Source organism: Watersipora subatra, chromosome 11 (assembly GCF_963576615.1).
Source record: "Watersipora subatra chromosome 11, tzWatSuba1.1, whole genome shotgun sequence".
Taxonomy (NCBI): Eukaryota; Metazoa; Bryozoa; class Gymnolaemata; order Cheilostomatida; family Watersiporidae; genus Watersipora; species Watersipora subatra.
Window position 1 is genome coordinate 31550896 of NC_088718.1, and position 25235 is coordinate 31576130.

The window sequence follows — 25235 nt, forward strand, 5'->3', positions numbered from 1 at the left end:
CGATGCCTCCAAGATAATCCTAGTTTGAACAAACACGCATGTAAATTGTTCAAATACCGAAAGCCCGTTGCACAGCATCGACTGCTCTAAAAGCACTCATTTGCGTCTCAAGGCTCTGTGAGTATTAGCACGCATTTACATTACTTCTTTCTTTAAAATGCTTTCCATATCGACTTGCCTCTGCTAGTGCTGTAATTCATTGTTTTAGAGCTATCTTATGACAGTTTCTATGTGTTCAAGCAATGTGTGTGATTTCTAAACTTTTACTTGTGTTTCAATATACATTTATATGATTTGATAGTTCCACCAAAAGGTGAATGTTTTGGGCTCAGTTTTGCTATAACAAGAGTCACATCCATTCATTCGTTGGTTTGTGTAAAGCCAGGCCTAAAGCTTAGAAAAAAGATTGCTTACTACAAGAGTTGAACTCGCGACATTTAGATTGAATACATTTTTTTTATGATTTGATAGTTACAGCAAAAAGTTAATGTAGCTAGTTCATTCTTTACTATAATAAGAGCCAAGCGCGTTCATCCCTCCGTTTATTGAAAACCGCTCTTTGAAGCTTGAAAAAGAGTGCTTCCTGCAGGATTTGAACACATGGCATTCACATTGGTAGACCGACTGCTTACATCTGCACTAATCAACCACCTTGCTGCCAGGCCAGAATAATTATGCAATTATTTATCAAGCCTGATGATCTCTCAAGGTCAAGTTACTAACAAACTTACAGCTGTACTAAGACTTTATAGTTAACTCTTCACCTTACTGTTGGGTGTATTATTCAGTCATAGCTTCTCTACTTACCTATTATCTGACATTTACTCAGATGATAGCCTAATTGGTAATTATTTAAATAGATGATGTAGGAATTTTTAATCCCTTTAGGCAATTTTAGGTTCAGACTGTTGAATTGGTTTAGTTTAACGTAGTTTCTAGCTACTTTGTTCGTTTCAGTTTGGTAGTGGCATTTCATTTTCAATTAGTTTCAGTTTCCTTGTTAGTTTCCGTTTAATAATGACTACCCATTTGCCCAACATTTCCTGGCATTTTTTCAATTTTTAATCAGATTGCTTGCAGGTATGTGTAGATTTTAGCACAAATCGATACAATGCTTTCATGACAAGAGTCCGTGAAAACATTGATTTAATGCGATTGTCGTTGATGCATGAGAAGGGATATTCTTGAGTTTGTAATCAGGTAGATCAGGTTGATTATATGAAAGTTTAAAGTTCAAAGGTTGCCAATTACCCTATCTTGACTGCCAGAATCTTGAAATATCCTGGCTGTCAAATTACATGAACAGCAAAAAATATTTTTAATTATCTTAAATATTCATATCTTCTAATAGAAGCTACTAGAATTTGATGTTAGTAAACCTGTAACTAAACAAACAGTAAATCCTTTAACTCGATTCTACGGTTGAGTATCCTAACTGCCCAAATGCAACCAACTTTCTGTGGATCAACTCTTAGCCATGTGTCAGTGTCACGGGTAGTATGAGCAATTGAAAACTCTTCACCGCTATCTGGAGGTAAATAAACTCCATCCACAGCAAAAGCATCAGCAAACCTTTTTCCAGAAGAATCCTCAAATACAGAAGAGTGCTTGGAGTGGGTCGACTTTTTCCCATTAAACTAACCATAAGTTACGCATAGAGCTTTAGCAATCTGCTCTTATAATTATTCCTTCACGCAAGAATTTTCTAATATCATGAAACAACACTATTATTGTAACTAAAACTATTTCGTGAAGGCAGAAAGCAGTCGATTATTTATACTTATAAAATTCTATTTGTCTAATAATCGCGCATGAGACCATTGTACCACAAAACAATATACTGTGGTGGATGGCGCCCACATGCATTTAGCCGAGCCAAGCCAAGCCAGAGCCAAGCCAAGCCGAGCCAAGCTAGAGCCGAGTCAAGCCAAAGCCGAGCCAAGCCGAGTGGAGTCAAGCCGGGTCGAGCCGAACCGGGCCCAGCCAAGTAGAACAGAGGCGGGGCCTACCAGCTATATAAGCACGAACATTTGCAGTAGAGAGCAGGGCTGTTCTGGGCCTGTTCATTGCCTGTTACTTGAGAATTCTTGTACAACTTATGAACTAAGCAGAAAATATATGTATAAACTCATGCACCGAGTCCTGTACTAGTGGAGGAAAGTGAAGGTCGCACAAAACATTTACGGTATGCAATAATTATAGCGCCTTGTAAAAGATTGCTTTGTTTGAAGCGTGAACTCATGACATTCAGCTTTGTAGACTGACACTCTATTACCTGCCACAATCAACCACCTTTGTAGACTGACACTCTATTACCTGCACCAATCAACTATCTTTGTAGATTGACACTCTATTACCTGCCACAATCAACCACCTTTGTAGATTGACACTCTATTACCTGCACCAATCAACTACCTTTGTAGACTGACACTCTATTACCTGCACCAATCAACTACCTTTGTAGACTGACACTCTATTACCTGCACCAATCAACTACCTATGTAGACTGACACTCTATTACCAGCACCAATCAACTACCTTTGTAGACTGACACTCTATTATCTGCACCGATCAACTACCTTTGTAGACTGACACTCTATTACCTGCACCAATCAACTACCTTAGTAGACTGACACTCTATTACCTGCACCAATCAACTACCTTCCAGCTTACCTCTGGAGAGAAATAAACCCAGTGATGCCCAGGATTTCTTTAACGTTCTCCCAGACAGTCAACATCTAAGTGCTTAAGTGGCTGGCTCTACGAAACCAAATAAAGTTTTGAGATTAAATGGTTTTACCAACGTGGTGGAATGCACAGATCATATGTGTGGGAAGCTTGGATGCAATTGGCCAAAAATGTGAAAACACAGCGTTTACGCAAACTGACAAAAACTTGCGCATAATGACAAAGTGGCATTTACTGATATAGAAGATTTACCATTTTAATCAGTTTTAGTTCATTACTCACTGGCATTTTACTAGTTTCTGTTTGCTAGGCAATCAGTCTTCAATAATTCAATCAATCAATATATCATTAGCTATTTTCAGTATTTTGACTGGTTTCTTTTACCTGGTTAGTTTCAGTTTACTCGTTAATTTTTTCCCTTTTATTTATTACATACCCGATAATTGCTAACTTTATAATAAATACTTTTAGCTGAGAAGATGAGAGTTTATCTACTGGCAGCTGTAACCATACTCTTGACCAGCTCAGGTGCTCTCGGGCTGGATGATGTTGGTATGTATATGTTTACAAAGCATAAACTATACAATGTATGTAAACATACATATCGTATAGTTTTTGTAATACATATAAACACACATATATATACTTATATATAAATACATATAACTATGCATATAAACATATACATTGATAAGTATATATATAAGTATATACTATATGCATGTAGGTATATACATATACTTATATACATATACTATCAAAGTATATACTATATACATACACCTGCTTTCTCGCTAAATTATTATTAATAATAATAATGGCATCTGGAGCTAGGTTTGAGTACCCGAGATTAACAGAAAAACCTAGAAAACGATGAAAAACGAGTAGTGCTAAAGGAAAGACTAAAAAGCAAAAGGTTTCTAGTCACACAACAGGAGAAAACTGCATATTCCAAACGGTATGAATGCTTTGAAATTGTGTTTGCAGATAGCAAGCAGAAATTGATTACCGATTTAATCAAATTTGCACAACAAAGAATGGACCAAACGCTTATTTATCTTTGCTAATACATAACTGTGTGTGAAGTCAAGTGGAGAAGGCCTCATTGAAAGTCACATAGGTCTCGGAGTAATGGAGTTAAATTTGTTCTGTGATGGATGCGCTGAACAGAAAAAAATACACACTCATTCACTATTTTCATTGGCTTTAGGATGAGTTTTAGCATCAAACATGAAAGTTTTTTATCCGAGATTTCAAAAGCTGTATATATTATTTGTTCACCGCAATGTGTGATGCATTGCGCAAGATGACATAAGTTTATAGCGTGACATAAAAACATATGTATATAACTTGGAAAAAGTACACATAAGAAAAAGTATATAACTTTTTCAAGAACTTGCGCTACTGATGCCCACTTAGCCTGACTACCAACTGCAACATTTAATTTCCTGTAGCAATGAAAAGGTTATGATATGGCAGTTAAAATAGCAATAATGTTTCAGCAGTAAAGGGCTTATCCTCAGTCATATGCCTAACTCCACAAAAGTTTCTTAAGTATATAGATATCAGGGGCCTAAGCAGGTTTCTCCTTCGTTCAATAAGAAACTGCGGTCTAAGTTTTATAGCCTGACTTTTTCATGTCTTTTTACCCCAGAGTTTGGACTTGGTACAGAGCAGCCCACCAACTATTACCGCGCTCTTGGAGATGATGATAACATAGAGAAAGTCACCTTGTCATGTGCAACAAACAAAGCTATACATATCAGCTATTTTAAGGTACACCGATGCCTTCGGACTTTGGCTGCCGCCAATTCAACTTTTGGCAAGTTAATGAACAATATTGTGATATAATTATAATAATAATAGCTATAATATGTTGTAACAATCATAATCTTTACTATATTCTTTGCTATAATAAGGGCAGTGTCAATTCGTGTGTTTGGACACAGCTAAACAAAGTATGTAAGCATCACACAGAAAACAAACACAAGTAATCATATTTAAAACATAGGTGGGTTTGAATGCATAGGGGTATACATTGGGAGTATGTGTAAAGGGGTGTTTAGGGGGTATGCATGGGGGTATGCAGTGGGGGGGTGGGGGGGGTCTGCGCAGAAAGTACATGTAGGGGCATGCGTAAGGCTTATGTGCAGAGTTTATGAATAGGATTATAATTGTAGAGGGTATGTATAGAGGAGTACGCATAGAGATATGTGCAGGGGGTATGCAAAGGGTGTGTACACAGGAGTATAATTAGGGGTATTCATTGGGGTGTGTGTATCAGGTATGTCTAAGGGGTATGTGTCTGATAATGCATAGAGAGCATGGCTGAGGTGTTATACATAAGGAATATGTGTTAGGAGCATGCGTACAGGCTATGCACATTGGCTAAATGCGAAACATGTGAATTACAATGGCATATCACTCTTTTTACAAACAACAATAATAGCTATATAAGCACAATATATTGTGCTTATCAGAATACAAGATGTTATAATAACAGTAAGCAATAGATGCCTCGAGCATTTAACCAAGATCAACTTTTGTTGGTTTTAAAGTTGAAACATTCTGGCAGTCAAATCACCTCAAACATCAATAACAATCGCTAATAATAGAAAAATGCTGATATTTTCCAATCAAGTCACCTGAGTTTTTGATTAAATTTATCTTTAATGGTTGTCAGCCACAATATCCAATCGCTAACTGTATAATATATTTGCTTAGAAAATGTTGGAAATTTGTTGTCAGATTCAATTTGAGTTGATAGTGTAATATCCGCATCAATTGTTCACTGTTAAAAGAACGGTGTAGAGGTTAACTCATAGATATGTAAACCTATATAGATACATAACTGTATATAGGTTTATATATCTATGGGTTAACTTTATGTAAAAGATTTATTACATAGGGTCTTTCTTTACATAAAAGACCCTCTATGTAAAGAAAGACTCTTTGTAGATGAAGACTCGATGTAAAAAATGACTATATGCAGAGAATGACGCTATGCAAAGGACAACTCTATGTAAATAGTGACCCTATGTAGAGGAAAACTCATCGCAGAGGATAACTTTATGTAGAAGCTGACTATCTATAAAAAATTTTATATACAGAACCACTCTATGTAAAGAATAGTTTTATGCAGAGGATGTCTTTATGTAGAGGGTTACTCTATGTAGAAGACAAATCTATGTAGAAGATGACTTGATGTAAAAAATGGCTTCATGCGGAGGACAACTCTATGCAGAGGACAACTCTATGTAGATGACAACTCTATGTAGATGATAATTTTATGTACAGAAAAACTTTACATAGAGGATGGCTTTATGTAGAGCATGACTCTATGTGGAGAACGACTCTATGTAGAACATTATTCTATGTTGAAAACGACTTTATGGAGAGAATGGTTCTATGTAAAGGATGACTCTATCTTTTTAACAATGAATAGTTTTTTATATCAGTGATCTTTTTTTATGCATAGAAAATGACAAGTGCTCTTGTTCAGAATAGCCCACATAGTCATCATAACCAGACGTCATTGGGTTTATGTTGAATTTTAGAACAAGACTGCGAATGGATAGATATATCTACTGGTACCTGTGAAGGAATAAGTGGGAGATGTCTTTTCTCAATCTATAGTTTACTCCTTTACGATCGCGACATCCAGAACAGAGTCAATTTAACATTTCAATGCATCCCCAGTAAGAGTTAACCGTTCGTATCTGCTTTCCTTCCTTAGCACTCACTGGGTGGTAAATGAGGAGACAACTCTTGCATTGATTCACTACGAGTAACTAGATATTAAATTCATTCTTTCATAATATTCATAGCATAGTTAAATCTAAATAAGGTTTATGCCGCTATAAATTTGAAATGATATTATATCGATTTAACTCAATTTTCAGTTTTTAAAACTTCATAACGGAAAGTATTTTTAGAGGACATTGTAGTTTAATCTTGAACATTTATATTAGCTAAAAGATTAAAAGAAGCTAGCGCAATGTAAATCATCAGTTCTATAATATGTGAACAAACTTTTCATAATGTTTTAGATAATAACAAGAAATGAGTACTTATTTTGACTTACATTACTTTTTGTAAAATGTAACAAAATATTTCAAGGAAATGAGTAATTTTTCCAGATGTGTAAAATATACCATAGGGTGTTACGGATCTATCACATGTCTTCCACCATGCAAAACAGCAAATTGTCCATCATTCGCTTTAGATGCACAGATATATGAAATGGATTCCCCAATTTCAAGTACCCTCAGCAGCTCTGCAGTACCAGTCTACTTGGCTACACCGTCCTTTCGCTCTTATGGAGGAACCTATCCAAATTATGCCCATTACAGCTGCATAGTCGAATCAGATATTCCTGTTCAGTTGATGATAGCATTCCTCTACTTGGAGCTGGAGTCATACTCATCTTTTGGGATTACTAATTGCTATGACTACCTCTCCATTGGGACATCAGGAAACAATAGTATGTATATGTTCTAGCATAGTTTACGAGGTTAAATAAAACTGTGAGCTCTAGGTGTGCTTCCTGGCATTGCCCGGGTATTAAAAATTAGCTTATAAGCAATGAGAAGTAACAAGAGTTGTCGGCCACTTGCTCTTGGCCTGGCAGAATGCCAATGGAAAATTTTAGTAAGCTAACCAATGACAATCACTTACACAATCACCCTGCTTAGTACGCAAAGCCGTTGGGTATTTGCTCTCATATAGCGACTTATATCAGCTAATGCAAACTCAATATCTGTGACCAAATGGGTAGTGCGTTGCACTGGTGAACTGTAGAGTTCGAGATCAAGTCTTCTTTGGTACGGGTTCTTTTATTCCAGGATCTTAATAGCTATAGCCGGAATGACACAGGGTGGCCATACTTTGAGAAACATATATATAGATGAACACGTATATATTACAATGATCAACCACATTTTATGTGCATATGTATATTTATGCACACATGATTGTACACACAAATGCATGCACATGCGTATATATACATGTATATATATATGTAAATATACATATATACACACAAGCTGAATGCCCAGCGTTGCTCGAGAAATAAAAAGGTTTGCGCAAAAAAATTATTTTTATTTAACATATAACCACAGTTACCATTTTTACTTTCAAACTTCATACCAATAGAAAATTTGCTGTGCAGTTCAAATAAGTTAAGAGAAAAAATAAAACACGTGTAAAGGTGCTTAATTGTAAATGTAAAATAGTTGGCAAGAAATGTCTAAATAAAGTCTGTTTTGCTACGATTACAAAGTAAAATGATTTGGTAATGATAAAACTAATACAAACTGAGAAAACAAAATAAAAAGCATGAGTTTGTTAAATTAATAATAACAATTAGTACATAAAATTGTGTGTATAAAAAGGTTATTCTACAGTAACTTTAGTGTATTTAGTGGTTATCATGTGCAATAAAATGTAACATTACAACGCAGTATATACGTATGTAGAAAGTTTGTACTTTTGAAAGATACATATAACTTAAGCGTTGAATTTAACTCAAATGAATTTAGCTCACTAAACTCTTACTTGAAACTAAATGCTAAGTGTGCTTGTCTACAAGCTTTCGGTTGCGATCTTCATGAGTTCAAATTTAGAATGAGGAGGTATTTGCATCCTAGATTTTAATCGCTATAGCTAGACAAATATTGAGATTCATATGTAAATAAACTTCTCATTTCCGTCCTTGATTGATAATATTTTTTATTTTCTTCCCTTTAGTTTTTTTATGTTTGTAACTACTTTATAAGTTTGAAAACATATTTTAATTAAGCTAGCATCTCATCCAATTTTCCAATAATGTCTGTCAAAGTTGTAATGTAAAATATTGCATAGCTCCTGCAACAGCAGTACAAGCAGTTCATTTTGACATTTTCATTTTTTAAACATGTTTATAACAGCCACAGAATATATCTGGCTATACAAAGTATATGTAAATCTATTTATGCAGTGAACAATATTATAAGATGTTAGTAAGTACATTATATTAGCTGTATATCTAAATCTATTAAACAAGTAGTATACATTGATATATATTATTTCTAAATCTATTAAAAATTAAAGTAGTGCAACTTCATATATGATCAATCTAAATTTAACATATTACAATTAGAGTTAAAAGTAAAATACACTAGTGCTTATATTTTCAGGATAAAGTGTTATTCATCTCTACTATATTATGAAACTAAGATCTTGTTAATTTTGCGCGAAACTGTTGCAATGACAAAATAATATAGTCTGTAGTTATAGTGCTATGTGAAAGATTACTTGGTTTGATTCTCAGACTGACACCTGTCAGCTTCTTGAGCCAACGCACTGCCAAATGGGCTAATCACCAATCTTTAACAATCTTCCGTGGCATTAAACAAAATTCTTATTTTAAAGATGTGATTGCATCTAAAAAATCGATCAAATGAAATTAAGGCTAATAAAAGAACAACAGAGTTACAGGATCGGATTGCCGGGGTTCCACGCATGATCTATAACTTACTTCATGTGAAAAGGAGAGCATGCTCTAAAAAGCGTTAGACTCATTAGGCAATTTTTTAGTTTTCGTTTTCTATCCCACATTCATGTGTTCTGTCATGAGACGATTTGCCCTGAAAACAAAAGAAATCTCAAACATTGCTAGGCTTATGATAATAATGATAGTGATTACCTATTAATTTATATAATAGGTAATTGGATAATGAAAGATTGAAATAATACCTGACACACGTTACTACGTTATATAACTGGTAATTGGCTAGTTAAGCACCTGGAGGATACCAGACATGTATTATTACCTTATATAATAGGTACATGTAATTGGTAGGTGAAACGCTTAGATTATACCCTACACACATTACTACCTTATATAATCAATAATTGGTTAATGAATGACTTAAATGGTACCAGACAGTAGTACTACCTTATATAATTGGTAATTGGATAAAGGTTTACTTGCAACAAAATTCAGATTACAGTTATTTGGTATCAAAAGATTCACCATGTCTTACTCTGCTGTGTTGTAGGTGCAAAATATGAGAAAATGCGATTACAAGCTGTTAAAAGCTCAGAAATGAACAGTTAATCACAGCCATCATGAAAATGCTTTAGATTGGAACCCTTTTTCAAAACCACTCAAGCAGGACGTAGTTGAACACGATGGCTTTTGTTTACACTCTCATGCAACCTCATCCGTCGAAATATTTCACATATATATATATATATATATATATCTCAGATATATAAATGATATGTGATCGTGATATATAAATATATCACATGATATGATGATCACAATGATATGTGATTGTGATATATAAATGTATCACAAATATACTTCACGTATTCAATAAAACCATGTTTATTGTCCTTACGCGTCTATTTCATCATCACTGTAATGCTGTCACTTTGAGCACTGATATTTCAGTACCTACCTTAAAAAATCCGTTTAATTTTTTAACTATAGCTCGAAGGAGTGCATATCATCCATTGATAAACATGACAAGCCTGTTGCTCCCCTGTGATAGTCGAAAAATGCTGCAAAAAGTGTTCGTGCAATTTGGCAGGAAGTATGGTCACATGATCAGATTACGACTAGATGATTAGACCAGGCTGAAGTGAAGCTGTTAAGTAGCGAGCATTTATATTTGATAAGAGCTTTCCGGTAGAACCCGATGTGTTTGTCATAAACTAGTGCTCCGAGACACTTCATATTGAGCCTTTTCTTAGCCTTTTATTTCACTGATAACATCACGTGTCAAAAAAATAACCACAATGTTTGAGTACGTCGTCAAAATAAAAAGATTCCAAACTGCGGCCTTTTTATGATGGCTGCGATTAACTGTTTGTTTTTGAGCTTTTAAGAGCTTGTAATCACATTTCCACATATTTTGCACCTACCACATGGCAGAGTAAGACATGGTAAACCTTTTAATACCAAATAACTGTAATGTGAATTTTGTTGCAAATCGTCCTTTAATGAAAGGCTTAGATGATAACAGACACTTAGTACCACCTCATATAGTTGGTAATTGGTTAGTGAAAGGCTTGGATGATACCAAACACTTAGTACATACATGTACCTTATATACTTGGATTTTGGTTAGTCAAGAAATTGAAATATACCAGACACCCAGCTCTGCCTTATATAATTGGTAAGTGGTTTGTGGAAAACTCTTCTTTGTTGAAGGCACTGATTTGTCTAATCGCATGAAGGGCTTAAAGATGTGGTTGCATCAAATTTAAGTTGATCTTAAAAGAAAGCATTTTTTTTTCTCTATCAGTTGATATGCTGTTTGTTGTGTTATGCAATCGCATTGCCAAGATATTTGAAGATTAAAACTGAAAAAATCTGATCGCCGTAAAAACGCTCAGGCCACAAAAACGTGCCCAGACTTGCCCAAAATGATGTCACACGTTAGGCAACCTGTCTCTATCTCTCGTATTCACATCGGCTATTTGCGATAAAAGTCTAGTCTTACGCGGCTCTCTTGGCGTATATCATATTTTGTATTTGCTCATGTTGGCTAGAATAAAATTTTAAATCCTGCTACAGATGCATTATTATGAATGTTTCAAAGGCCTCAAATAACGAAAATTGAAAATTTGTGCTACTCACTTTCTCCAAATGTTGTGTAAACATTTGGGTACCGGACTACCAATTCTACCGGTGTTATATTGCTGGGGGAGCAATAAAGCACTCACCGTGAACTCAAGATCACAAGAGGCCGTCAGCTTGGTCTCCAGTCACTATATAGCGATGGGGGGTCACGTGTCTCCTAGACGTCTAAGCCGTAGCCTAACAGACGTCTAAGCCGTAGCTTCCAGTAGCTATAACTTCTAGTAGTCTATTTAGCCTGTGGTTCTTTATTCCTGAACGTGTTACAGTATGAATATATAACAACCGGTCTACGGTAATTCTGTCAAGTCAACTATGTAAATCGCGGTCTTTGTATCAGCTCAGTTCTGCAGCTACCCATACTAACGATATACAGCCTCCTATAAGCCCCGCCCACATTATGTCGCTTATCCTTGGGGCGGGGCTGTATATCATTGCCTACACCGTCTACGTACTAGTTTCTTACTAGTAGTATTCTTACCGAATACTACCGAAGTGAAATAAGCAAGCCATGTCTTTGAAAAGAATATAGACAGGGATAGAGTTTTAGGGATGAGAAGTCTGCTTCAAACTGGATTTGAACTCACATTCTCCAGTTCTGCGGACATCCATATACCATATCCAATTCACTACAATATTCTGCAAATCATGTTTTGCATTATCTTCAACAATATTATTTTATTATATAATTTTTACAAGCAAAAATATTTTCATCTCGGCATAATGCTTTTATTAAAAATATTCATCAAGTCGTGGCCACTCACATAGTATTAGCTGATACAATAAGACAAATTCATCTACTGCAACAAACTCAAACAAAACATCATGGCTTATGCAGCACACATTCAAGTTTCTCTTTCCCCTTTATGGCAGTTTCCACACTGACAAAGCTTCTTCGGCTGGTGGGACGACATAAACATTCTGTAATCAGTAAAACAAATGCAATAAATATATGTCATTCATAGATATGTCATTCTAAAGCGTATCTATTGACAGCTTCCAAATTGGGAGTTAAATAGATTGCGAGTGTAATTTTAAAAACGAATAAACATTTAATAAAGGCACAAGTACGCCAAGCCAACGATTCGAAGCTTTGGTTCTGGAAATTAAAGATTTGCGATGATCAATCGATTTTACCCACTTCCTACGAGTGAAAATAATTTGTAATCATGACTCTAATTTACCAAAGAAAATTCGAAAAAAATATTATAGCTAGGTAAAACGGCAGATAAGCTATGAAACGATGATTAGAGATAGCAAAGAATTATCATTTTATTAATTAGTATATGTATTTATGACTATAAAAATATTACATTTACATATTATTTACATTTACATACATATTACATATTACATTAGAAGACTCTAAGTTAATTTACCTCCATTCTGTCTTCCTCTGCAGCAAAACGCTGCTGACGCCTGTCAGCTTTGACCATAGGCTGTCTACTCCAATCTTTTACTAAAAGTTGCTCAGATAACTCTGAGTCGCAGTCGCTCGAACTTGAAGTCATTTTAAAACTATGTATAACTTAGTAATTGTTGAAACGCGTTGAATCAGTAACGATAAGAATCTTCGAGATCACAGACAACGCGTTTTACGAGTGATAACATTTATTACGGCCTATATAAAAATTTCGCGCTCATGATTGGCTAACGAAGCGACCTCATATTTATCGCTCGTGGTTTCGTTTCAGATACCTTGCTTGTGACGTCACGAAAGAAGCACTCGCTGGAACGTGAGCTTTTTAAAAGAGGGCCTCATTCAAACACATATATCTCTGGACAGGGTTGGTCTACAAAGACAAAAACGGCATCAAATTGTAGCTGATGTTTTAGCCTTTTATGGGTCTTAATTTCATTAAATTGAATTTTTTGACGCAACCACATCTTTAAGTGCTGATCTAATATGGAAGTAAAATGGCTGAACCCAATAATATTTTAAGTTTCTATTTAAACAGCATTGCCTTGTGTGTGTTACGATTGTTTTATACTTCCATTAGCTCCTTTGTTATTGTTGGTTAACTGATTCTCAGTATGTTTTATAATAATACTAGCAGTTCGACTGGTGATGCCCAGGATTGCATACATGTTCAATAGATAACTTGCAATTTGCTGTTCAAAAGGTTGGTTCTCTAAAAATAGACCGAGATGTGAAACTAAATACTTTAATGGTGGAAGAAACACAACAAGGGCATGAAGTTTGAATGAATGTTTTGTTTTGTTTCCATTTCTGTTTCTGAACCTAATCAAGCTATGGGCTGTAATCTAGGAAATGTTGGCGGTGAATTTAAAAAAGGTTATAACCAGCATATGTTTTTAAATTGCTGCGTAGCATTACAGTAGCTTATTCTGTTACAAAGAGTTTTCTTTGGTCCAATCAGGTCTTAGTACTTGCTGTTAGGGACCTTACAAGATTTTGATGTTCACAAAATATTTGGTAAGCAAGAGGGTCACAGTTTGTTTGTACAGTAATACAACAGTACTCATGTTGTTTAGAAACTGAATACTGCAAAGACAGCACGGCCACCCTACCAACATGGCAGCAAAATGGAGTCACTTCGGTAGAGATTATATTCAGGTCTGACAGTTCTTACTCAAAGCGAGGGGCATGGTTTGCTGTTTATCCAGGTGAGATTATTTAATTTCCAGCCCTCGTTTGGTATCTATGAACAAAACCATTTTCTTTTATGGCTTTCAGTTTTTACTTAAAAAAGAGTTAAAGGTTAATTTGTTTTACCTAAACAATAAAACAAACTTAATTTTAATTTGTTCTTACTTAGACAACATGTAATTTTGTTTTACTCATATTTTACGGTTATACCAGAGATGAATAAAACCTCCACCTTCAATAAGCTATCTGTCAACTTTCTAGATATATGTAGAAAAAGTATCTTTACAGATTTCAAAAGAATTTGATTAGCACTCACAAATTTTAGTAATAATTTATTTATTACTATACGGATTGGTTGAAATAAATAAAAACATATAGTACTTGAACTAACATGGGCAAAATGCTTCTCACAATTTTTTAACTTATTTAAAAACAGGTTTAAATAAATTATTAGTTCTTCTGCTCTTTTTAGCCAACGTGGAGTGAAACAGTCAAATATGAATGAAGTTTGGCCAGTTATAATGGGTTACTATAGCATCTTTCGTTCATGAAGTAGAACTAGACAATGGCTTTATTTGACAATTGGCTCACAAACTCAAAATTCAATATTTTCTAGTTTCATGAGATTATACAACAATATACAAACAAAGGCTAAATTAACATAAACCATCTAAGATAAAGTAAATACTGTGAAGGTATTTTTATGACCAATAGTCAACATGACAGCAAATAAAACTTCAAGAACAGTCTGGTATTATCTGATTTCATTTTTCTAAGGGAAACTTTTTCAAGGAAACTATGATAAAAGTCACATGACTCTTTCGGATACTGTAGCCAACTGCAACTGATGTTAGTAGCTGTAAACAGTTTTAGGGCCCAAGTAATCAAAAAATGTGTAATCAAAAAATGAAGGTATCTTTATAAAGAGTTCCCTTCTATGGATTTTCTCTTATATGAATATAGATGAAATTTTTTGGGAATTATCCGGCGATAACTTTTTAAACAGAGTGTTTTCAAAGGTAGCAAAGTGCTTGAGAAAAGCGTCTAGACAGTTGTATATGCATATGTCAAAAATTTGATATACAAGCTTAGATGTACCCGTGTACCCTTGAATACTCATCTATACAAATACATGCATAAGCATATATATATTCATATAAATATATATACAAGTGTAAGCATAGATATGTATATACATTTATTTATATGTTTATTTATATATATATATATAATCCTGCTACATATATATAAATATATATATACATATATATATACTGCATATATATACATATATATACATATATATATTTGTATATATACATATAGAAATAAAAATATGTGGCAAGAAGCAATTAAATTTGGATCCTTTTGAAAATCTCTAGACTCACCAAGTGATACCGTACAAATCTCCTGTCAAAATGATTACACGACGAGGAAGTTTCAGTTTCCAACAACGTTTTACTGGGATCGAACAACTACTGATAAACTTGATGATTATGATGACTATGATGATACAATGTCGAGCCTTCAAATTGCTCAAAGTAAGTTGTTGATCATAAAAATATCAAGTTATTTTTCAGCACTTTAAATATAAAGCTACTTTAAACAAGCTTGCATAAGTTCCACTGATTATAATCTTTGTTTTGAGGTTTTGTTGTTGAGGTTTATTTGGTTTAGTTTGAGATTAAGGCTTTGTTGCCAGGTTGAGAATTGGGCTTCGGTGTAGTTGAGATTAAAAACTTCTATGGGGTTTAGGTTCAGTGACTTAGTTGGGTTGAAGTTTGGAATTTCTGCCAGGCTAAGGTTTAGGTTTCTCACAGGGTTGAACTTTTGAGTGTCTCAGGATCCGAGAGTGAGATTTTCTTGAGGTTGAAGTTCATGATTTAAAAATTAAGATTTAAACCAACTAAAGCAAGCAAATAAACAAAAGAGAAGCTGTTTTAAAACCGCTTCTCTTTTGTTTTGAAAGAAAAACACAAATTTTCTTTCACTGCTTTTTCACCTACACTGAACATAGCGTCACAGCACTTGAACTAATTCTAGTTCTGATGAAAAAATAAAAACCAGTGGAGATAAACTATTCAAATTATTATTAAATAGTTTAAATTAATAAAGTTCAGTTTAGGTGAAATTACATAATGATTACACTTTATGAATATAAAAGATCATTTTGCTGGTTATGTAAGAGACAGAAAATTCCACAGATGTGCTGCCTATTCAGTTTTGTTTAATGAAACATGAGTATAATTTAATAGAAATTACTTTGTTTAATTTAGTTTTGTTATAACCTAATTAATATAAATTTAAAATAACTAAATAAAACTTAAATTTAAGTAGTTTAATTTTTAGTTTACTCAAGATTAAATTACTGTCAATTACTGAACTTTACTTGGTTTTGTTACTATATGTGATATACTTGTTTCTTTTTCAATTCTTTAGCTTTTTATAAGTCAACAATTTTCTTTTTCTTTTTTTAACAGTTTGCTATGATATTTTAAAATTGCTTGACATTGATGGACAGCTGCCTTTGATTGGAAGTTGACAAACGCTTGGCACTTGACAATTTATTGGCATTTGACAATTGATTGACACCTGCCACTTGATTGACAGTTGACAGTTGATTTGCAGTTGACACTTGATTGGCTGCTGACAATTTATTAGTAGATGACAATTGATTGTCAATTGACACTTAGTTAAAAGCTGCCACTTGATTGGTACTAGAAAATCTAATTGCAGCACTTTATTGGAAGTCGAAAATGGATTAAAAGTTGACGATTGGTTGACAGCTGTCTATTGATTGGCAGTTAACAACTGATCACCAACAAATCATTGATTGACAAATGAAAAGTTTTCTTTTGTGTGCAAAACAGTTCTTAGCAAAAGTTTGGAAATTTTTACTATATGTGATAAATTTGTTCCTCTTTCAATGCTTAAGCTTTTTATAAGTCAGCAATTTGCTTTTATTTTTATTTTAACAGCTTGCTATGATAGTTTAAAATTGCTTGACATTGATAGACAGCTGTCATTGATTGGAAGTTGACAAATGCTTGGCAATTGACTATTTATTGGCAGTTGACAATTGATTGACATCTGCCACTTGATTGACAGTTGGCAATTGATTTGCAGTTGACACTTGATTGGCAGCTGACAATTTATTAGTAGATGACAATTGATTGTCAATTGACACTTAGTTAAAAGCTGCCACTTGATTGGTACTAGAAAATCTAATTGCAGCACTTTATTGGAAGTTGAAAATGGATTAAAAGTTGACGATTGGTTGGCAGCTGTCTATTGATTGGCAGTTAACAATTGACCATCAACAAATAATTGATTGACAAATAACAAGTTTTCTATTGTGTGCAAAACATTTCTTAGCAAAAGTTTGGAAATTTTTACTATATGTGATAAATTTGTTCCTCTTTCAATGCTTAAGCTTTTTATAAGTCAGCAATTTGCTTTTATTTTTATTTTAACAGCTTGCTATGATAGTTTAAAATGGCTTGACATTGTTGGACAGCTGTCATTGATTGGAAGCTGACAAATGCTTGGCAATTGACCATTTATTGGCAATTGACAATTTATTAACAGCTGCCACTTGATTGACAGTTGACAATCAATTTGCAGTTGACACTTTATTGGCAGCTGACAATTGATTGGTAGATGACAATTGATTGGCAATTGACACTTAATTGAGAGCTGCCACTTGATTGACACTAAAAAATTGAATTGCAGATAACAATTTATAGGAAGCTGTAAATGGATTAAAAGTTAACAATCAGTGGATAGCTGTCAAATGATTGACAGTTAACAATTGACCACCAACAAATAATTGATTGACAGCTGGTGGGTACTTAGCCGTTGATTGGGGACTGACAAATTATAGTTTACTGTTTTATAGATTTTGTTCCATAAAACTTACTGTAAATAATCTGAAGTTCAGCAATAAGCAAAGGATTCTACTCATTTCACAAATGGTTGATTTTAGACACTGGTAGCAGTCCATCTAATTGTTGTTGAAAGACTTCATGTTGTGATCGTTCATTATCTTTATTTACAGTTGTTGGAGGTGCTTTGAGTGCTGCTGCTTTTCTGTGCGCTTTTATTTCAGCGGTTGTATGTCTTTACCTTAGGTAAGTACACTACATGCTTAAAAATTAAATTTTATACATTTTTATAAAAAAAAATAAATTATTGGAAACTGTCAAAATCTTGAGTGTGCATGTGTGTGTGTGTGCGCTTGTATGGGCCAATGTGTGTGCAAGAAACAAATTGCTTACATACTGTTTGCTTCAGGCATACTCGGTATGCAAAAGAAACTGCATGTTAAGGTGACCGTAAACAGAGGTTTGACTGTATAATGATATAAAACCATGTTTCAATTGGCAAACTAAAGAAATGGTGGCATTTTGTAAATGGTGAACAATATCATTAAGTTTGTACCCAATTTCATAATCACACAAAAAATATGTTTCGAAGAAAAGGTTCGCTGTGGTTGAGATAATACTAACCAGAAGTTGAAGGTGAAACTGCAATTTTTTTTGTAGAAGTCATTGCAAATTGTTATTCGATCCAATATCTGAGATGGTTTAGAGATATGGTAATGTGACAGACATTGATGAAGAAAATAATAATAGTCATTGGAAACTATTTCATGTACAAATGGTTATTTTGTAATAATCTTAGATTTTATTTCCTTATCAGTCAACGGAGAGTGAAAACTCAAAAGCAAAAATCCATAATGTAACTGCAGTTACTCATTACAGCAAATTGTGCCTTTACCAGTTGTTGTAGAAAACGCATGAGTAGGCAAATCTGACAAATTGAAATATCTAAATTCTTATTTACAACAGTGGACACGTTTTCAAAATAAATGTAGGCTCCAAATGTGATCAGCGAGCAAGAATGACAGCGTGAAATATCTTATAAGATGAGACAAACTTTTATCTGGTCAGTTAAACCTCTATTAGTTACAATCAGTTTTTAAATATTAAAACTACTTCAAAAATTATGTTTTACATTTATTCTACCTAACATTGACAATTATGACCAGTGTCTAAATACTCTTAATGCTGAAGAGCAAAACGTGCTTATTAAAATACAATAAAAATATTTTGAAATAACAGGAAAGAATTAAAATGTATTTGATATTCAAATACTCAGATCATATTTTCAATCTGTCTGACTATCTATTACATTACTAACTTTCCAAAAAAAACTACACTTTATGCCAGACACCAACACTTTGTGCGTGTACATTATAGAACAGTGTTGTGCAAATTGAATTTTTTTCGGTCTTGAATATAGTAAGAGCAGTGTTTGTTTGCCCGTCTGTCCAAAACTGTGCTGACAGCTTTAGCGAAAAAACGGCTTTGCCCGAGTTGAACTCGGATCCTTTGTCTTTAAAACTGGCGGTCTAACCACTACATTACTCCTCCACCTTATCACTTCACTGGATAATTACATACTGATTTTTCATGCACGAGATTGTCAAGCATACTAGTGAACATAATTTACTTGACTTTTTTGTCTAAGATTTTGTCTAATTTGCTTTAAACAGAATAAGCTGGTGCAAATGTAATTATTATCTATTTTCTTCAACTAACAATATGGTTACTTAATTTTTGGCTTCAAAGTAACTGAGTGGTTATACTATTATCCTTGCAGACGAGCGGCGGCAATGCGATTAGCTGCACAACAGAACCAGCAGCAAGGACCTCCAGTCATGGTGCAACATCCTCCACCAGCATACTCAGGTAAACTACTAGATTCATAATACTCTAGTGACATCACAATGAATTTCCTTTTTACAAATAAATACACGGCATTTGCTGGCGATACAATAATCGCTTTTAATAGATGCATTAGTTTGTATCTGAATCAAGTTAAACAATGTTCAGCCAGAATTAATATTTCAAAATAATAGAAAAAATATTTAAATTAAAAAAAACTAGTTGACCGCAAAAGAATACTTAAAAAAGGAGTAAAATCTACATCTGCCTTGAAGTCACACCTTTCAGAGGAAATGAAACGACACATTTGTTCAACGGTCATTTTTTGAATAGACTGAGCAGTGGGAAAAATGAGAAAATCCTTTCTCACCCTGGAGTAGATACTTAGGCCCAGAGTTTTGTATTATTATAGATTAACCTTAATTTAACCTAGACTGAGTGTGCAGTAAACTACTGTTGAGCAAGTACTATTTATATATGCTGAGTACAATATAATACAAAAATAGCATACGTATAAGCTTCAGCTATCAATAGAAACATAATACTATATTACTATTATTATAAAATGGATTAAAATAGATTATTGATAAACTATGTTAATCCATTTTATTGTTCTAACATAAAGTGGTAAGCTCAAATGTCTGTAATTTTTTTGGACCTGGTATATTTTAGTTTAGTTTGAAGGCAAATTAGCTAACAAAGGTTTACTCCCCAAACCATCTTAAACATTTCAGTAAAGTTGTGGTTTAGTGGCATAGAATAATTCACTTGCAAATGACAGGTTGGAGATAAATTTAAAAAAGGGACACTGGTAGTGACAAGAGTGACATCCAACCTTAAATTGCTCTCAGCAACTGGGCACGTCTCTAATCCTAAAGGTTCAACCGCCACTGAACTAAGAAATGTTCAGACAAGATCAGATAGCCACGATTTTGCAAAAAAATGCTCTGAAAAAACATGCACAGCCTCTGCTTGCAGTGAGCTAAGCGGACACCATGCTTGACCTTTTAGAGAATGCTCAGACATAAAGTTAAATACATGCAGAAATGTGTGTATGAACAACTACCGAAGTATAACACTAGCCATTTGTAACACAAGTATAAACTTGCTGGAGTTTGTATGAGCTTCTAGCATTGTACTTTTTCTTCTGTCAATTTATCAAATACGAATACACTTGCCAGTCCTGTGCACTGCTAGCGGGCGCCGCAAGTAATCACTAAACGGAGAATTATTCACCCAATGGTTAGGGCAGTGAGTGGTAGGTATATCGGTAATGTGCTTGCCTTTGAAGCTGATGCTGCGGGTTCAATTCACATGTGAAACAATTTTTTTAGTAATCCAGGGTGACTTTGGACAGACGGACGGACAAACACTGCTCTTATTATAGTTAAGACTGAGTGTCCTGCGTTGCCCGTTAATAAAAGTCTTTGCACAGAAAATTTATTTTTATTCAACGTATAACAAAAGTTGCCTTTTTAACTTTCATACTACATATCATGAGAAAAGTGTTTTGTCCAGTTGTATTAAATTAGGAGAACAAAAAAACAACTGTATAGGTTTTCAAACTTTTTCAAACAACTGTAACTTTCCAACTTCATGTCAAAAAGAAAATCTTTTCTGCAGGTCAAATAAATTGAAAGACAAAATAAAAAAAATGTAAAAGTGTTCAGGTGAAGATGTGAAATAATTGGCATGTAATAACTTAATTAAGTATGTCTTGCTATGATTACAATAAAAGCTGGTTTGGTAATGATACAATTAATATGAACTGAGAAAACAAAATAAAAATCCTGAATATGTTGAATTAATTAAAATTTGTGCATAAAAGTGTGTGTGCGTGCGTGTGCGTGTGTGTGTGTGAAAAAGGTTACTGTTCCAGCAGAAGCTATCCATCAAAACTTTGAATACAACGATACTGGTACCTCTCGACACTGGTACAAATGTAAAAATTGGATAGTGGACTGTCTTTGTCTGACCGAACAGAAAGAGGATGGTCAGGCTGTTACTACTCGAGATAATACAATTAACTATGTCAAAAGTATTGACCTTGACACCAAATTAACAATTGAACTTTATAAAAAAGCTAGAAATAGAAATTCAAGAAAAGTATGGTGTTTCATAGTGTTAATAGAATTCATAAAGTTTTAATTAATACGTCATTTAGTACACGCTATCGGACGAAGAGAGTATACAGTGTATACAGTGTAGTAAGATCCATGAATTGTAAGGGCCTTTGTATATTAGTGGTTAGGCAATTGGAATAACAATTTGTGGTAGTGATCTTCATGAGTTCGTATCCAGCAGATTGGGAAATTTTTAATTCCATGATTTCAATAGCTCTGGTACGCTAATTGGCACGCTCACCGATGATCGTGAGGCCGATGGGTGTGCCGATGAGCATATGCTCGACACACAGACAGAGTTGCTATGCTTATTTTAAATCAGATAATGACTCATATCGCCCAATGAGTCCATTGCAACCCGTGTAGTTTAATTGGCTAGCTTATTGTCTTGTGAGCGTGAGATTCAGAGATGAAATCTTCTGCGGTTCAGATTTATTTACTAGCTTTTAATCACTATAGCTTGACAGACACTAATCAACAATGAGAGACATGGAAAAACTTTGAGATTTATTTATATACATTATTACTATTATTATTATTATTAACATGTAAAAATAAAACAAACTGTGAGAACTATGCTCAAACTTCAATAGATTTTTTCACAGTGTGTTTGTCTGAGTTAAAAATATACAAAAGATTATATTTAGTTTTTAAAAATTCTAAGTAATTTAACATAAAATTAATGAAGCACTAATTTATAACTTGAATAAAAATGAACTTTTATGACTGCCATTTTTGCGGAAGGTTTGTGAGGTTTCAATTAAATATTGTTGATTAAAAATTAAAAACATTTTAATTGAATTATTTTAAAGAATCAGATTTCTAAAATATGTAAATTGATCACAGTTACTTTACAAGATTAATGACACTCAGTGTTTTTAACATACTTAAAAACTAAAAAGGTCAAAAGTCACAGTGGTGGTCTGCAGCTAAAATATTCAATAAATATTTACATGAAATTCATGACTTGGCTTCAAATGTTATAGAACAAAAGTTAGCAAAGCACTTGTTGGCAGCTGGTGACAGTAGTTTGGCAGGTGCTCAATCATCTGCGTGTTACATTAATTGTGTCTGTTCTTTTATAAACTGTCAGCGGTGTAGCCCGGTTGTTATTCTTGAACAATCACACAGCCCACTTTTATGTTTGTATTTTAGTTGTTTTCTATGCTTCATTTATAAATCATACGCAATACATCATCACATCAAAATCAACCATCACAATATCAAAATCTGTAAAAATATTTGCTACAGTGAAATAAAAAATTCTCTATCTCAAGTTTCAAGATATCAATAAAAGTCAAATGAACTAAATAATGCAGTATGAAATAAAGTATTACAAAGAAATATACCACAGCTATTTTTGAGCTATTTATATTTGAGTCTTTAGTAGCGTGAACAGAAAGAAAAACAGAGGCACTATCTTTATGATGCGACAATCTTTTGCTGAGAGACTTTGAACAAATTTGTTATCATTCCTGTTTTGTTATGAAGTTTATCAACATAGAAACTATGGGTTGAAATTGACATGTTCCATGAAGAACTAAACACTCATTTCAGTTTGTTCTCACCTCGTTAGTGCAGTCGATTTGCTAGTTACAGTCTGAAACTAACAATACTTTGCTGTATGGTGTTTACTTTTGCTGATAGAGATAATTCTGAAATATTTCCTTCATAGCGGAATGTGTACTAGATGTAGCCTCTGAACCTGACTTTACTAACCCTTTTTGTTGCAGGCCTTGGATACCCAAAACAGACTATGCCACAAGAAGCCAATAGCCATGTATAACTGGATGAATCTTTTTTCCTTTCATAAAGATTTACTTTTCCATAACACAGTAGAACGCCAAAACTGGAATGCAAACATTTAATCACTGCGATTCTGCAATCAATATTTCAATATAGATTATATTCAATATAGATATTTCAAAATATAGATTCAATCAATATTTTTGATAGTTTGACAAATAATTTTACTACCACTTTTGAATTCGGAAAAAAAACTGTTGAAGTTATACTATATTGTTAACTGATTGATAACCCTTTTATGTAACAGCTGGTAGCAATATTAAAAGAAGACAACTACGTGCAGCCCAGCCATTAGAAGACGACTCCAAACAATTTTACAAAACAAAGTCACCACCAGCGGCTCAACTAAAAAGGAAGTAAACTATTTATCATTTAGCAGAGTTTTAAAAAAGTGCCTATATTGCTTATACTCTCTTTTTTATTTAAATAAAATAAATACATATATATATATATATTAAATGTTAAATATAATTCACTATAAATATTAAATATTTAAATGCACACAAATATAATCAAGAGTGATTTATTGCCGAGATCAATGCTAGTTTGATTGAGGTTCAACTGTACGCTGGTAAATATACTTTCAAAGTTGAGAATAGTGAGCTTGCAGCTAACTTGGAGCACTAATTATCCTCCCTCACCAAACTATACAAACAATACAAAATATTGCGACATAATTTTATTACACTACAATCTTACACAGTAATGATATCATAAAACATACTATAACGAAATAGTGTACAATAACACCTTGAGACGCGAGATTTTTGCGTTCTAGGACCATGCTCATATCTCAGTGCACTAGTATTTTAATGTAATTTGTCCTACATAAAACAACTAAATACAAATGGATCTGCTAACAAAACACCTAAAAACAAAACATTACAATACATAAACATGCTTTTATTTGGTCTAATTTACTGCCGATGCTCACAAAGTAACAAATATCTAGTAGTAAAGATATTAATTGAAATATAACTTTCTTTATGTACATTATTGTATGGAAACAGTACATTAAACACAGACATAGCGGCTAATGTTGATGGGAGAGAGACTTGAAGGCAACACGGTAGCTATATTTTTGGTGACAGTAAGTAACGTAAACTTCAAGTTTAACTTAAACAAATTTAGCATATTATACACAGACTTGAAATGTTTTAATCATATTACACTCAACTTTATTCTGATTTTATTTTCATTTTTGTTTAATTTTCTTTTTCTGGCTTGGCTTGTTTTGCTTTGCGTTTTTACTGATGTTCACCTTCATTTTTAGCCAATTTTTTTAATTTTTGCAAACTGATATCCAGAAAAAGACTGAGCGATACTGTTCTCATAGGCAGAATATCGGATACTCAGTCACTTAGAACTATAGATAGAAGCTATGCTCAGCCACCTAGAACTATAGATAAAAGATATATTCAGCCACCTAGAACTATAGCTAAAAGATATGCTCACATACCTAGAACTATAGATAATAGATATACTCAGCCACTTAGAGCTATAGCTAAAAGCTATACTCACATACCTAGAACTATAGCTAAAAGCTATACTCACATACCTAGAACTATAGCTAAAAGCTATACTCACATACCTAGAACTATCTCATACACGCATAATAAAAATAAAAATTTGGTTCAAAATTT

The 25235-nt window shown here is 33.6% G+C and overlaps 1 protein-coding gene across 1 annotated transcript; it reads left to right on the forward strand.

Annotated features, from left to right (window-relative positions):
- The first annotated feature begins 1860 nt into the window (after positions 1–1860).
- LOC137407975 (uncharacterized) lies at positions 1861–18068 on the forward strand. The gene is made up of 8 exons (XM_068094363.1): positions 1861–1987; positions 3160–3240; positions 4343–4510; positions 6246–6386; positions 6914–7171; positions 13820–13951; positions 15317–15475; positions 17992–18068. The coding sequence occupies exons 1-8, from the start codon at positions 1861–1863 to the stop codon at positions 18066–18068; spliced, it is 1143 nt and encodes a 380-aa protein (XP_067950464.1).
- Positions 18069–25235: the final 7167 nt, after the last annotated feature.

What these genes read in the sequence shown, in the direction of transcription:
- LOC137407975 (XM_068094363.1), top strand. Translation starts at nt 1,861, where the DNA reads ATGCATTTAGCCGAGCCAAGCCAAGCCAGAGCCAAGCCAAGCCGAGCC. An exon ending in GCCGAACCGGGCCCAGCCAA is followed by an intron (nt 1,988 to 3,159) that starts GTAGAACAGAGG and finishes AAATACTTTTAG; the next exon opens with CTGAGAAGATGAGAGTTTAT. An exon ending in TGGGACATCAGGAAACAATA is followed by an intron (nt 7,172 to 13,819) that starts GTATGTATATGT and finishes CATGTTGTTTAG; the next exon opens with AAACTGAATACTGCAAAGAC.